The sequence below is a fragment of the Falco biarmicus genome, chromosome 9, assembly GCF_023638135.1.
Source record: "Falco biarmicus isolate bFalBia1 chromosome 9, bFalBia1.pri, whole genome shotgun sequence".
NCBI classification, from domain to species: domain Eukaryota; kingdom Metazoa; phylum Chordata; class Aves; order Falconiformes; family Falconidae; genus Falco; species Falco biarmicus.
In genome coordinates, this window is record NC_079296.1 from 51,226,460 (window position 1) to 51,240,788 (window position 14,329).

The window sequence follows — 14,329 nt, forward strand, 5'->3', positions numbered from 1 at the left end:
TAACATGCAACTTAATTAGAAAGTGTTATTTTATTCCTATCTTACAAAAGCAAAGCTTCACAACATGAACTACACCAGATATAGCAGAGTTACTTCAGATTTAACTGTCATCTGAAAACATTCACTACACAATTAAATTTATTTTACAACTCTAACAGGTTTCATTTTTGCATACAAAATATGCTCTTTACACTGAAATACATATTATTAACAAAGCAGGTACTTAGAAGCACATACACAAAGATTGCTCAATGAAAAATGTTTCAGCAGGGGATAGATTTCCTGCAGCAGAACATCCATTTGCCGTAGATTAAAATTAACAGAAAACTTGCCAGTGAAGACTTCTAAATTACATTCCCTTTGTCAAAAAGAAACAAAAACCAAACGAGCAAACTCCCCAAACATTCTGGAACAAAATAAGTAACAACAGATCGTTTTGCTAGGAAACACTGTTGGAACATGTATTCCAGCACAGAGTTTTGTGTTAAAATGCCAACCAGCATTTTATGTCAAAATCCTCTGCATCTGAACATATATCTGAAAAAACAATTATTTTTCCCTATTAGCTGCTTCCCAGTTGGTTTAAGTATTAACTGAGATAATCTACTAAGATGTTCAGCCTCATAATAGTAAGTCTGTATTGAGTACTGTCAATAGTGCATGTTAAAAATTTCAACAAATCTATAGAATAATCTATTACAATAAAAACAAAAAAATCCACAAAGTTAATGTTTTGCAACTACAACAGAGTCAAGCTATGGAAAAATTTCAGCTCATTCCCAAACTTGCCTGTTAATACAAGTTACAATGCTAATCACCACCTTATAAGGATTTGTTGTTTTTAAAAAAAAAAAAAGAAAAAAGTTAGTGCAGCGTAGCACATGGAGAACTCAATATGAAAAGTCTTACTAACCAAGGACTCAAGTCCACAATTCCTGACAAATATCTCTCACTGATTCAGAGTAAGGCCTGCCTGTGCAAGGAAATAGTCAGAATCATACTCTAAAACAATTTTCCAGTACTCATTCTGGTCTTTAAATTACAGTAAATAGCATGTACAAAATTAAGAAAAACTAATAGGAAAATACACCTTACAAACCTACTCAGTAGACAAGGAAACAGATCAGTCAGTGTACTGTTTGGCACAACTGAGCATACGGTATTACACCAGAAAATTAAGAATCCCAGTCCAGATACCAAAGCCTGCTGCTGCCTATGAATCCACCCTGCAAATAGGAGCTTGCACAAGGAAAGAAGGAAAAATAATTATTTTTATCATTGGTCAACAGTTCATAGATGTCCAAGCTGATTTTCTTAGGTACTTTGAAGGAGAAACAACGGTATGAAGTCAGCAGTATTAGAACACTTGTAAACAACAATTTGCAAGGTTTGGGGTTAGATTTTCTTTTTCATACTGAGTTCTACTATTAAGAACATGTGTTCTCCGGCAACAGAGGATCCCCTCCTAAATGAGGGCCCGTTTTCAGTAAGATCTTGCAGGCTTCCTCTTGCTACCAGCTACCTCTAGCAGTGACCTACCTGTTCTCCTATCTCAAATTTCATTCACGGGCATCATGGTTCAGAAGTCATTCTTCTAAATTGCCAAATCATTAGCTGATGCAAAACGAAAAGTCTATAATGTTTGCAGGCACTGCCAGTGAAAGTCCTAATAGATCAGAAGGATGAAATCTCAAACATTTGCACTCACTGGAGTTCATCTCCCTACCGATACGAAGAGGGAGAAAGGCTGGAGCTGCAAACCAACGAGTACTTGGCTGCTATGGTCCACCATTTCAGAATCTTGGAGTTGCCAGAGCCTAGGAATAGACGTTTGCACCACCTACACCAAAAGGCAAGGAAAATTATCTCTATAATTACTAATTGTAATAGTCTTCACCAGTAACGTCTGTTGTTCTGTGTTCTACCTAAATCCAGATTGTAGAATGTATCAATATGTGATCAAAAGAGAGCTGTAATTTCTACATTCTTTGACTAGAAAAGTCAAGTTACAAAACCTGTACAGGAGCAGTAACTTCCTACTGGATTCCAGTTCAGTCAACTTTTAGTCATTAACATAAAGGGCTCTCTCTGTATGTTTACACACACAGAGTTGCAGTTTTGCCTATAAAATAAATTTAAAAAGTATAAAGCAACTAAGGGATATTTTGGAATTATAAAGAGTATCATTATTAAAAATGAAAATCAGATTGTTTCACAAATGCACTGAAAAGGATTTTGAACCAGGCCTGAAACCAAAAATCTTTTTAGGAGTGAGAGTATGTTATCATCCATCTTTACTACATAAGAAATACTTCAACCGTGTATTTTTGATCTCACCGCTACAAGACTATGTGCAGCCAAGAATCCAGTTCCTTCAGCTGGTTACTTAAGCATGGAAAATTCAACAGTAAGTAGGTTAGGTACAGTGAAAGATATTTGGTTCTCAAATTTCTAATTCATTAAACTGAAAATTAATTCTAAAGCTAGAATTCTCAGAAGGGTGGTTTTTCCTGCGTTGACCTTACACCGAAGTCATTGTAAGTTTTTCCATTGGCTTCAGGAAGCTTTAGCTCCCGTAACAATATCAATTTGAATAAGCCAAACATTTGCTATTCAGATTCCAACCACTGACTTGCAGAACGTTAGTAAAATCTTCCTGCTTTTAACAAAATATATTTGCTGCCATACTTTGTTGACAGTAAAAGGGGAACATATAAGGGAAGCTTTAATTTGTCTCAAATAAGACAAACTAAGATAAAAGTGCATGTCTAAATAATGGGAAATGTAACAGTTCTTCACTTTTTTGAAACATTACAAATTCCTGTGTAGCACATTAAGAGCTTTTATTAGTTTTGCTAGGTTTAAAGTGCCTGTCTGTTAGCCTAGGTGCTTCTAAAGTAAGATGTACAGTATAAAAAAAATAAACATGTGCAATGGACTTCATGTACATCTTCAGTTACCATTTGCCACCTACAATTATTAATCACAATGACTTCCAATGTCGTTAGCTGGCATTTCTTTACCTACTACACGACCAGTTCAGAAAACCCAGAAGCCCCTCCCCTTATTTCTAGCACACTAGAAGAACAGCAGATCTGGGGGAGGGAACAAGACAAACTGACTTCCAAGTTAGCTGAAGTTTACAATAGACCTGCTTATAAAACTTCCAAACATACAGGCAACCTATCAGTTGTAGCTTGGCCCAGGATGAAACTGAACAAATGACTTTTAATTTGTAAACTTCTTGTTTGTTTCTATTAGAACTTCTATCTGCAAGACAGAAGTCTAATTGTGCAAATTTTAAGTATCTGTACAAATTAGTTTAAGGCAGTTAAAAATCTCATGGAATATATATTAGTTCTACAAGTTCTTTATTATGACTGTTTTACAATTACCTTCTTTTATAAAGAATGATGTAAAATTTTGCGAAGTGTAGTTTAAAGTAAGGTGTCTCACTTTATTTTTCTTTTGTATAACTAGTGAATGACAAGATTTTAACTTCCTTTTTTTCTGCCAGAGTTTCATTCACAATAATCTGCTATCTTCTAGTTTTGTGAGGAGTTTTTAAAATAATAGTTAAATTAGTATTTGAGCCCTAGGCGTGAAGAGTTTAGACTATATTAAGGAAAAACTTATTATTAACCTCCATCACATTAAAGCAAGTTTTACACCAAATTGAATTTGTATGTGAAAGTTGCTTCTGTTTGTTTTTCCAGTTTGGAGTAGCTAATTTTTTATGGATAAGCACATCTCCAAAGTAGTCATATGTGTCACTGCATTAACCTTTCATATCTTATGGTTAATATATTTTGTCTTGCCTAGTTAATAGTCTGATAATTGCATCCTGTATCTCAGGACACACTCTGCTTCTACATTTGTAGAATGTTTACTGGGATTAAGTGCAAGCAACTTAAATTCAGCAACAAAAGCATGTGAATGCATTCCAATTCTTATAGCACTATCTCAGCTTTTTTTGAAAGGCTACGTATGAAATAACAACCACATCTTATACAAAATTTCCCTGGCAAGTTTTATGACAACATAGAAACAAATTTGCCTCCCTTGTCAAAATGATTAATGTGAAGATTCATACGGGAATGTGCAAGCTTTCCTTCAGGAAGTATGAAAAATATACTGTAATATGTTAAAAAACTAAATGAAAGCATGTTCTCAGTCAATGTTGACTATGTTGGCCTCTTGCAAAATGGCAAGCAAAGTCATACTTATTTTTACACTTACACCCACATATGTTGCACTGAAAAGGATTTTCAAATCCATGACATCCCATGTGAATAGTATAAAGGATATTGTCCGCAAAGTACATGTCACAGTGTTGGCAGTGATGCAGAAGCTGCGGGTCCTGAACCGGAAGGGTTGGAGCTGGAGTACTTGGTTGACTGTTACTTATGCTGGGAGTACTGGTGTGGGCACTGCGATCACTGCTGGGACCTGCCACGGGACTATAGTTCCTTTGATTGTGTGTAGGCCGAGGGTCTGGGCTGGTTGGAGATGAACTTTGAGGAATATTTGCTGACACAGCTGAAACTACTGCAGGTGCAGCAGGCTGCTGTATCATGAAAGGCTTTTCATCTTGACAGGAAACAACATCTGGAGAGGCTGGATTTTGGTTTTCAGGTGGCAAGCTAGATAACTGTCCGGCTAATGTAGAGAGCTGGTTTAAAGGATTATCTACCATAAGGTCTTGCGGCTCTCTTGGCAACCCACTGCTCTGGGTTGTTTTTGTCATGCTCTCATATGCTTCAGTCTGGATATTTGGGATCTCATGAGTGAAATCATTAAGGTAGTCTGGTTTCTGAACCACCATGGAAGGTGGACTCAAATTAATTAATGCTCTTCTGCTGTACCCCAAATTGCTGGTCTTCTTCTGCAAAACCCCCCACATTTTCTTGCTGCTTAGGGAAGACCTTGTACCCTTGATAGGCACCATTTTATGTTTGCGTCTGCGGTGATGAGATAAGTTGCTTCTGTCACTGCAGCGAAAGGAGCACAATTCACATTTGTATGGTTTTTCACCAGTATGCGATCGCATGTGAGCTTCCAGATGACGTTCATAAGCTGATGCAAAAGGACACAAATGGCATCTGTGTGGCTTCTCACCTGGAAAATTAAAGGAGGTTAGCCCATAGCATCTCATAGAGTGCTTGAAAAAGGCTTTGCATGGAACAAAAAGTAGCTAACTGGGAGCTGCATATTCGTAAAGCAGAAATATAATTGGTTAGTAGTCTCTAAACGCGCGCAGTTCTCACACCCCTAATTATCATGACTAAAATAAGCATTCTATCCATGTAGCTAATTGTGTTGCTGTGCTTCAGCCTTGTAGTTTGTTACTCCCTATCTTCCCATACTGGTCCCTATCTTTGTTGGCCCTGCACCTGCTTTCCCAGCAGCTGTAGCTTGTTACAGCCACGGCCTGTTGGCACAACAGAATTACTTGGTCTCAGGATTCAAGAATAGCTCAAGGCTACCTTTCTTGTTAACTTCAGCACAGCAACTTCAGTACAATTCTGATTACAGGCCTATTCTGATACCAGGCCTGCATTGTGCAGATCCTCAGAGATTCTAAGGCCATGCTTCTGCAGCCATTCTTCTACACCATTGGCTACAGGACTATCTGTACCACCAAAATGTAATCATTCTAAATGATAACTGCGCTTCAACATTGAGGGAGGGTATCCTTTCAGCATCTTCCAAACACTCCTACTTTTAAACATCCTGGAACTATTATCTAAATAACACATGCACACATGCATCTACTCCAGAACTGAATTTTGAAAAAAAGGACCCTGTGGCTAAAGAGTTAAAGAAAACAAAAGCCAGCTAATCCCTGGGCAGCTGTGTGCTCTCTCTCACATGATAGTCAGGTATTCTCCTTTTGGATAGGTGGAACTTTGCTCTTCTATTAAATGATATTTAGAGATACTCACATTAACACTTTTAAAAGTACTTAAAAAAATTTCAGACATGATTAGAGGCCAACCTATTTATAACATAGTACTTTGGGACTTTTGATTTTCCTTTCATAGACTGATCTTCCAGGAGTTTTTAGATCCAGGTGTGCAATGTTAGTAGAAATGCCTGAAGGATTTGACACATGTTCCGGTGCTGAAATGAAGCACCATCTCATATTCCTACATAGAATGCCAGGTCAGTTCCTAAATCACTATTGTGCAAATGATTCTCTTGCCACACAGCACAACAAACTCCAGAAAGATGTGAGTGGACTCCTTTCTCTTCAGCTTTCACATTTTTTTGGAAACATTGTCTACTATTTTAAATACAGGCCAATACATCTGTTTCCTGGCTTTCAAAATCCACCTAGAACTATAAAAGCCAGAAATCTGAATGCAGTGAGGGCCACTATTACACTGCAAGCACTGTAGAGGCCCCGTAAGACAGCATGTGACTGATTCAGGAAGCCCTTGTGGAACATCACACAATTTGGAGTCACAACCTGGGATACCAAATAGGTTTTTTCTTTACATTACTGGCTCTTCAATAGGAAAGAAAGTAATTTTTGTGCTACTTCCAAGTACCTTATTTGCACCAGCTGAAACCTTGACTTCTCCATAGCATACATATGTATTCATATATATATACATACATCTGTAAAGATCTGGAGATTTGGTACAAACAATGATGTAAGACAACTGACAAACTCCCCGTATTCACAAAGGACTTGTCAATCTGAATGGTCTTATTTCATTCTAAACTGGTTACAGAGATATAAATTTGCATCTCATGTTGTATGCCCTTAATACTGCTGAACTACTAATTACACTGCTGTCAGACTCAACATGATGTTAATTCTGCAGTAAGTTGCACTTAATTGTTGCGCGATCATGCCTGGTTCATAATTACTTTGGCAGATACCTTGCTGCATTTTTGTGTGTTAACCAGGATGCACTAGCAGTTTACTTAGATTACTCTGAGGCTATCACGTCCCTACTTTGATTGTATGGACTATGAAGGCTCAGAGTGACTGAATCAGCATCAATCTCTTGGCCCTTTGCCACTTTTCTGAGCCAAACAACACTCAGGTCTTGGATCCCCTTGCCCTTGAGTGAAAAAACACAAGAAAACCAAACCAAACAAACTTCCCTTATTCTGGAGTCCCCTGTCTCTATCCAAAGAAACAAAGCCAGGCTTTCCTGAAGAGCCATTAAGGTAATGGCAAAATGGCATTGTTGTCACTACACCATGCAGCACTCTATTATTGTGAGATGTATCGTAATAAGGCAAAGGGGAAACTACACAGAGAAATAAAAGGCCTCTGGGAGCCTGAGATTCTTGTCTATGCTATAAAACTGAACAGATTGGTGTAGGGAAATGAACTGTTATCATTTGTACAGTTACTGGTATTTTATTGGGCATGAGACATGTTTGAACCAGTAACCTCGCTATAAAGCACTCACTATGTGAAGGTGTGTCCAAATTGCTGAAGCTCTTCAATCGACAGTAGGCTGACATGTCCTGTATCCCTCTCTCAATGCTAGCTAGCTTTCTGAAACAGATAATTCAGACTGCATGATTTTGCAGTAGAGTGATGCGTGCCTTCAATTTGGCTACCTTTTCCTATGATATTTGTGAAAGCTTCTTTGATCAAATGTGTCATGCATATACCCTGTTAACAGGAATACCTGCAGCAGCGCTGAGACAATAGTCAACCCACATGTAAAGCTCCATTCTTCTGGTATAATGCTAACAATATCATATAACACAACCTTGAGAAACAACTTAAAATGTTAGTCAAGGCTGAAACCCCAAATATTATGCCTTGTCCTAAAAAACTTAAGTTTGTGTGGCTTCTGAACAACAACCACTGGGTCAGAGATTTTTGAGGACACTTCTCAGCATCTCAATTCTTGGTTGGAACCCTTCTTGCTTTTGTATATATTATGCTGCAACTGTGCTGAAATGGTCATAACCTGCAGCAGTTATTGTTCCGCTCCCTCTAGCCACTTCGGGACCTCTGCTCCCTAAAGCAGCAGCAGGATAAGAAAGCATTCTGAAAACACAAAAGAACTGTTAACCTAAGATCTGAGAATATAAAAAAGGTAGGCAGCTTCCTAGAGTAAGAGAAGAAATGCTGACACTATACCAATACCCACACTTCGACATTTAAAGAAGATTTAATTTTTTGCTTCCTAGTATACCTAAAATGTATGACATTTGATATTAAGTAACAATACATTATTTCAGTCATTCTTTCTGAAAACCCCCCTGCACACCGAAGCCATCAAAGACACCTCAAGAATCAGCAAACACACAACACCAACATCTAGTAGCAATTTATGTTTCCCGTCACACTTCTAGCAGTCCATCTGCCCATGTTGACAACTGGCCATTAGTAACTGTGGGCTTGGGATGCAAGATTTTAGATGGCACTAGCTATATGCTACTAAAAAGACATGAAATTTTAAAGTTGATGTTACTTCTGCATCTTTAAGTACCATTTAAAAATTAACTGTGTAAGTCTGCAATACCTTTTCTCCTACTACATGGCCCTCATTCCACAAGCTCAGAAATAGCACTGCACGAGCAAAGCTGTTAAAATAAAAAAATTTCTTATTGTCCACATACCATATAAGGCAAACAGTAGGCAAAGCTATAAGTGCTTTATGAAAAACTAGACCAAAAAAAGTGCTCCAAAACACAGTGCTGCTTTGCAGATCTGCAGCAAGCCATGGCATTAATGCTGTGTCAAATGCACAAGCCACAGCACTTTGTACACTACTGAAACTACACAAAACTTTCACTGGGAATCTGAAAACAACCACAGCTACACACAGAGGTAGCTCACAGTAGCACAAGACGAGAATTTCCAAGATCTTCAGAATCTGAACCTCAGAACTCTTGGATTTCTAGTTGGCTGCCACTTTCTATCCTGTTACACCTTGTTGAAACAAGCCAACACTGCAGGACCAGTGCAAAGAGCACTGACTCCCCCAAAATACACCCTGGGAGTTACTGTGTAGAAGCAACCGTTCACAGCAATGGGTCACAGCAACATGAGAATCTGACTAATAACTGCACCTAATTACATCCAAGTTACAACAATGTGTTTCCTTCAAAGTGAGTCCCAGAATGCCACCTACCCAAGACAATCAACACCATACACTTAAAAGTTCCGGGACAGTTCATAACAGATCAGAAACCTGTCAAAACTTCCATTCTTTGCAGAATACAATTTTTTTTCTTATTATTCTAATTAACAACCATAAAGTCTTCTGTATCAGTATAATATACTTGACAGGGACCAAAGACAGACATCACAAGGACCTTTCATTTGTTTTCTCTCATTTGCCAAGATGTCAGAGCTGACTTCATGAACAGTTGAGGATATTCTAACCTTTACTGAGAGTTCTGCTTTTCAACTTTAGAAATCCAACAGTGGCAAATGCTCTGAAACAAGCCATAGTAAATACTTTTCCTTTTCATTACTGTTACTAATCACTTATTTGATGATATACCCTGATGTGAATATTTTACCTGTAAGAATAGTTTTCTTATTAGTTTTATACTGCCACATCTAGAAAGTTCTACAAAACAGGAATATTTTCATAGCTGAACAACAGAGGAAGAAAAGCCCTTATAAGTCTCCATGGGGCAGGATGTATGTTTTTCACTTTTCTGATTAGCAAGGAAAAACTAGAAGTTACATTTAGGGCCCTTCAATTTACACTGATGTTTCCATTCTAAACTTTACTTCCATACATAGTTACTTCAAATTCAGTAGTCTGCAATAATAAATGCAAGTAGGAATCTGCATAATTTGAAAAGGTACAAGGTACACCTTTAATAAAATAATCTATTTAAAAAAAAAAAACAACAAAAAAGGAGTTCCAATTGTTGGGTAGCTCCAAGAACTATCACACTGCTTGAAGGTATTTACTCCTCACATGCAAATCATAACACTGAGTTAATACCACAATGCCTCACAGCAAAATACTGCAGAATATTCCATACCTGTATGAATTCTGATATGTTCTATAAGCCGTGCTGTTCCTTTGCTGGCATAGTTGCAGTATCGACACTTTAACTTTCCATCAAATGTCCTTTCAAACCCATCCACTAACATTCCTGAGTTTTCATCCAGTGAAACTTCAACAGAAGGATGATCCAGACCATTCTGATCACCTTCTGTCCCAGCTGTGAATAACGTAACACATTTCAATCAAGAATCAGTGGGATACTACCTACCCTGCCGTGCGAATATGCCAAATATCTTCTGCTTCCGCACGCCCTTGGTCTTTAAATATACAGAACTATAAAAACACACCCTGATTAAAAGAAAGGTACATACACATCTTTTGTGATGTGAAAATCACTATCAGAAATGCATCCATACAATTGTAGTGGTCTACATAATTATATCTGAAATGTAAATCATCCAGTCATTCTCAAAAAAAAAAAAAATTGATAGCGCTGAAATTAGCTTACCTCCCTGAAGAGTCTCTGCTTCCTTGTCTCCACTAACTGCTCCAGAAATCATATTTACATGGTGAGTCTGCTGTGTGAGATATTCCTGAAAATCTTTTACAAAGTCCAAAGGTTCTGGCTTCTTTTCACCCATATTCACTCTTTATGTTTACAGCCTCTTGTACCTAGAAGGAAAAATATTTTCAAAACACGTATGTCATTGAATTTGAATGTATTCATAAAAACAAACAAAAAAACCCACAACAAACTTAAGTGAAGGGTTACTTTCATCATACCATATGACTCAATGCACAAACTGACAGCCCTAATAAATTATTTTTAGCTTTTAACTCAGAAATCACCAAACATATTACTGATGAAATTAATTTCAGCAACGTAAGGACAATATCAAATTGGATAAAATGATGTAATAATCAAAATCAACTTGCCCCTCCCCCCCCCCTTTTTTTTTAATGGTTCATACCTGAATTTTAGTACCTATCTAAATAGCAAACATGCTCCAAAATGTACTCCCAATAGGTCAGATAGAAAACACAGAGTACAGCTTCTCCACTTTCCCTGGAAAGAAAGAAAGGAAATCTAAGTCCATTATTTTTCCCAAGCCCCATGAGTTGTAAGGAAAAAACTTGAAAAAAATACATTATTTTGAAAGACAGGTTCTAACACTCTACTGCTCTAAGTTTAATTTAAAAAAAAAAAACAACAAACACTTCCAGCAAAAACTTTTCAAAAGACTGCATACACTCTTTCACATATTCATCACATACTGATGATTTGAATAGTTTCTCTGGTGAGCATGTGGCACCAAAAAATCCAAGAGTTGGGCAAGTCAGTTACGGTAACTGTAGTGTTGGGAAACCAACTGAATATCACTGATTAGCAAAGATGGAAAGAAGCCTTACAGAAAGCCGTATTTCATAGTTCTCCCCAAATTTTAGTTTCCTATCCTGCATGAAAGTCTTAATCCACTTGTCCTGGTCTCAGCTGGGATGGAGTTACTTTTCTTTTCAGTAGCTGGTGCAGTGCTGTGGTTTGGATTTGGTGTGAGAACAATGTTGACAGGATGCTGATGGTTTTAGTTGTTGCCAGGTAATGTTTATACTAAGTCAAGGGCTTTTCAGTTTCTTGGGCCCAACAAGCAAGAAAGCTGGAGAGGCACAGGAAACTGGGAAGGGACACAGCCAGGACAGCTCACCCGAACTAGCCAAAGGGCTATTCCATACCATATGATGTCACACTGAGTATATAAACTGGGGGAAGGAGGAGGAAGGGGGAAACACCTGGCATTACGGTGTTTGCCTTCCCAAGTAATCATTACGTGCGATGGAGCACTGCTTTCCTGGGGATGGCTGAACACCTGCCTGCCCATGGGAAGTAGTGAATGATTTTACTTGTTTTGCTTTTCTTGCATGCGCAGCTTTTGATTTACTTTACTGCTCTTATCTCAACCCTTGAGTTTCACATTCCTTTCCTATTCTCCTCGCCATCCCTCTGTGTGAGGGGGGAGCGAGAGAGTGGCTGCATGGTACTTAGTTACCAGCTGGGGTTAAACCATTAACACACCACTTCATTATTTCACATGGAAATAATAAAAATATTCACTAGAAGTAACTGGTCATCCCCTTTTTTGGGACTGTAAGTAACAAACATCTACAGTCTCAACTTGCAATGAGTCTGTGAAGACAGAACTTAGATTCAGTTAGAAAGAAAGCAATGAGTTAGTCACATTACTATTCCTGCAGATTGTAATCAGAAATAATATATAATGCTACATTTTAACTAACAATACCCTTTTGTTTTCCAATAGCTACTAAACAAAACATTAGGTGACGTACAAACACTCAAGTCCTGAGTTCAAGCCCACACTTAAAACACATTCTCCCGTATTTCCAAAGTTATTTACAAGCATTAGTTAATTTTTGGCATCCAGATGAGTATATTCTTTTACATCATACTGATGCATGCTCAGCTACTACTATTATCATCATCATCAAGTCAGTTTTGAACACATCTTTACAAATCAATTTTGCCTACCCTCTTTCAGGTGTCACCAGCCTCATGTAGACTTAAGTTAATTTATGTTCCATTTGTTGGTGTCTCCTGCAATAAAATAAAGATATCAGGATAAAAAATAAAGATATGGAAAAGAAAAACAGGACAATGTAAGGTAGAGTTCTGATCAGGCCAACTTTCACCAAATTATAAAAAATAACCATTTAAAATTCATTCTGGTTTTTAAATATTGAATAAATTCTAAATTCTAAATAACATTCTGAATCTTGAATGGTTCAGCGTGAAACAATGTTAAAGGTCCATATTTTCACTGAAGAATCTGTGTACCCTTTTCTGCAAGGTAGAAAAACTTACCTGACTGTATTTCCGTAATTACATTTAATTTTTAAAGAAATTACGCAAATTTAAACCAAAATGATTGGGGAAAATACATAATTTTGGTAAACAACTGAATAAAACTGTACCTCATCAATTTAATTTCAAAACATTCTCTTTTTTTTCATGTCAATGTAGGTAAGTTGTCATAATTTAAGCACCACCTCAAACCTCTACATTTTTATGCACAAAAGGACCTTTTGTGATTTTGTGTTAGGGGTTTTTTTATAGATATACAACCAGCAATTCTCCTTTTCAGGGCTCGCTATGTCGTCGCTGCCGCAAACCAGTAAGTGCAATTGTAATTACTAGAAACCTGAGCAGACTGGCTCATGTTTCAGGCACTCGAATGGACTGATCACACTGAATGGTCCTCGAGTTCTATTTACACAGAACGTTTTCTGCATAGGCAACTACATCTTCTCCAGCTTTATATGCCGACGGGTAGAATACTGGTTATTCATTTTCTACACAGGCACAACTGCTGGATTTAACACTAGTTATAGTGTTGATGTGTACCGAGTTTATTGCCTGAGAAGCGCCACAGGATGCGCTAGGATGAAAGGCGTTATAAATATTTTGCCTCAAGAATTCTACCAAACAAAATAATTCAGACGCAGAACAACCAGTACTTCAACACAGCCAGCAAGAACTCACACTGTAGTAATTATAAGAGAATAAAATAACATGACTACAAGCACATATATGCATCACGTTTTCTTTTAGGGAATTAAGGAAGAAAAGGGGGAATCTCTCTGCACTAGTCTCATTTTTTTTCCTGGTGCAAATGACTTAAAACTAAAATAACGAAGGAGGAACGATCCCAAACTCTCAACCAAGGCCCTCCTGCTCCTTCTCAGGCAGTTGTGCCCGTGGGAAGGGGAATCGCAGCGCCGGCGGCCGCCGGGACGAGCCCCGCGACCTGTCACCTGCCACGGCAACCTCGGCCAGCGGTGCGACACCCCGCGCTGCCCGCTGCCCGCCGCGCCCGCACGCCTGGGCGGGAACCGACAGGACCGCGGGAAGCCACAGGGCCGCGGGGACCCCCGCGCCAGCCTGCCTGCCCCGTTCCCCCGCTTCCCACAAGGGAGAAGCCGAGGGGCTGCGCCGGCTGGCCCAGCCCGCCGCCCCCAGCGGGGCAGCGCGGCCATCCCCGCCCGTCCTTCCCCCGCCGCTGCCCACCGGCTGCCCGCAGGGAAGCCGCGGCCCCCCTCACGTCAAAGGGAGGCCTCACCGGGGACCCCGCGGCCGCCAGGCAGGCGTGTCACGGCACCAGCCACCACTGCTACAGCTACCTAGAGGGTGGCCGGCCACGCTACCGAGCCCCCTCACAGCGCGGGGAAGGGGGGGGAGGGCGTGAAGGAGAGGACGTTACTCACCACCGCCGCCCCGCGCCGCGACCGCCGCCCGCCTCCGCCGCCGCCGCCATGTTTGTTATGCCTCCCGCGGCTCGGCCCGGCCCACCGCAGTCTCGCGAGAC

At 39.3% G+C, this 14,329-nt stretch overlaps 1 protein-coding gene across 1 annotated transcript; it reads right to left on the reverse strand.

Annotated features, from left to right (window-relative positions):
- Positions 1-11: 11 nt before the first annotated feature.
- Positions 12-14,316, reverse strand: IKZF5 (IKAROS family zinc finger 5). Its single transcript, XM_056351478.1, has 6 exons — positions 14,229-14,316; positions 12,496-12,561; positions 10,925-11,019; positions 10,462-10,625; positions 9,988-10,170; positions 12-5,118 (listed from the first exon to the last, which is right to left on the reverse strand). Exons 4-6 carry the CDS (start codon positions 10,592-10,594, stop codon positions 4,175-4,177), a joined length of 1,260 nt encoding a protein of 419 aa, XP_056207453.1. The 5' UTR covers positions 10,595-10,625; positions 10,925-11,019; positions 12,496-12,561; positions 14,229-14,316; the 3' UTR covers positions 12-4,174.
- Positions 14,317-14,329: the final 13 nt, after the last annotated feature.

Excerpts from the sequence above, each read along its gene's own strand:
- IKZF5 (XM_056351478.1), bottom strand. The coding sequence starts at position 10,594 with ATGGGTGAAAAGAAGCCAGAACCTTTGGACTTTGTAAAAGATTTTCAG. Across the intron at positions 10,171-10,461 it reads AGCAGAGACTCTTCAGGGAG|CTGGGACAGAAGGTGATCAG; the intron begins GTAAGCTAATTT and ends CGTTATTCACAG. Across the intron at positions 5,119-9,987 it reads ACATATCAGAATTCATACAG|GTGAGAAGCCACACAGATGC; the intron begins GTATGGAATATT and ends TTAATTTTCCAG.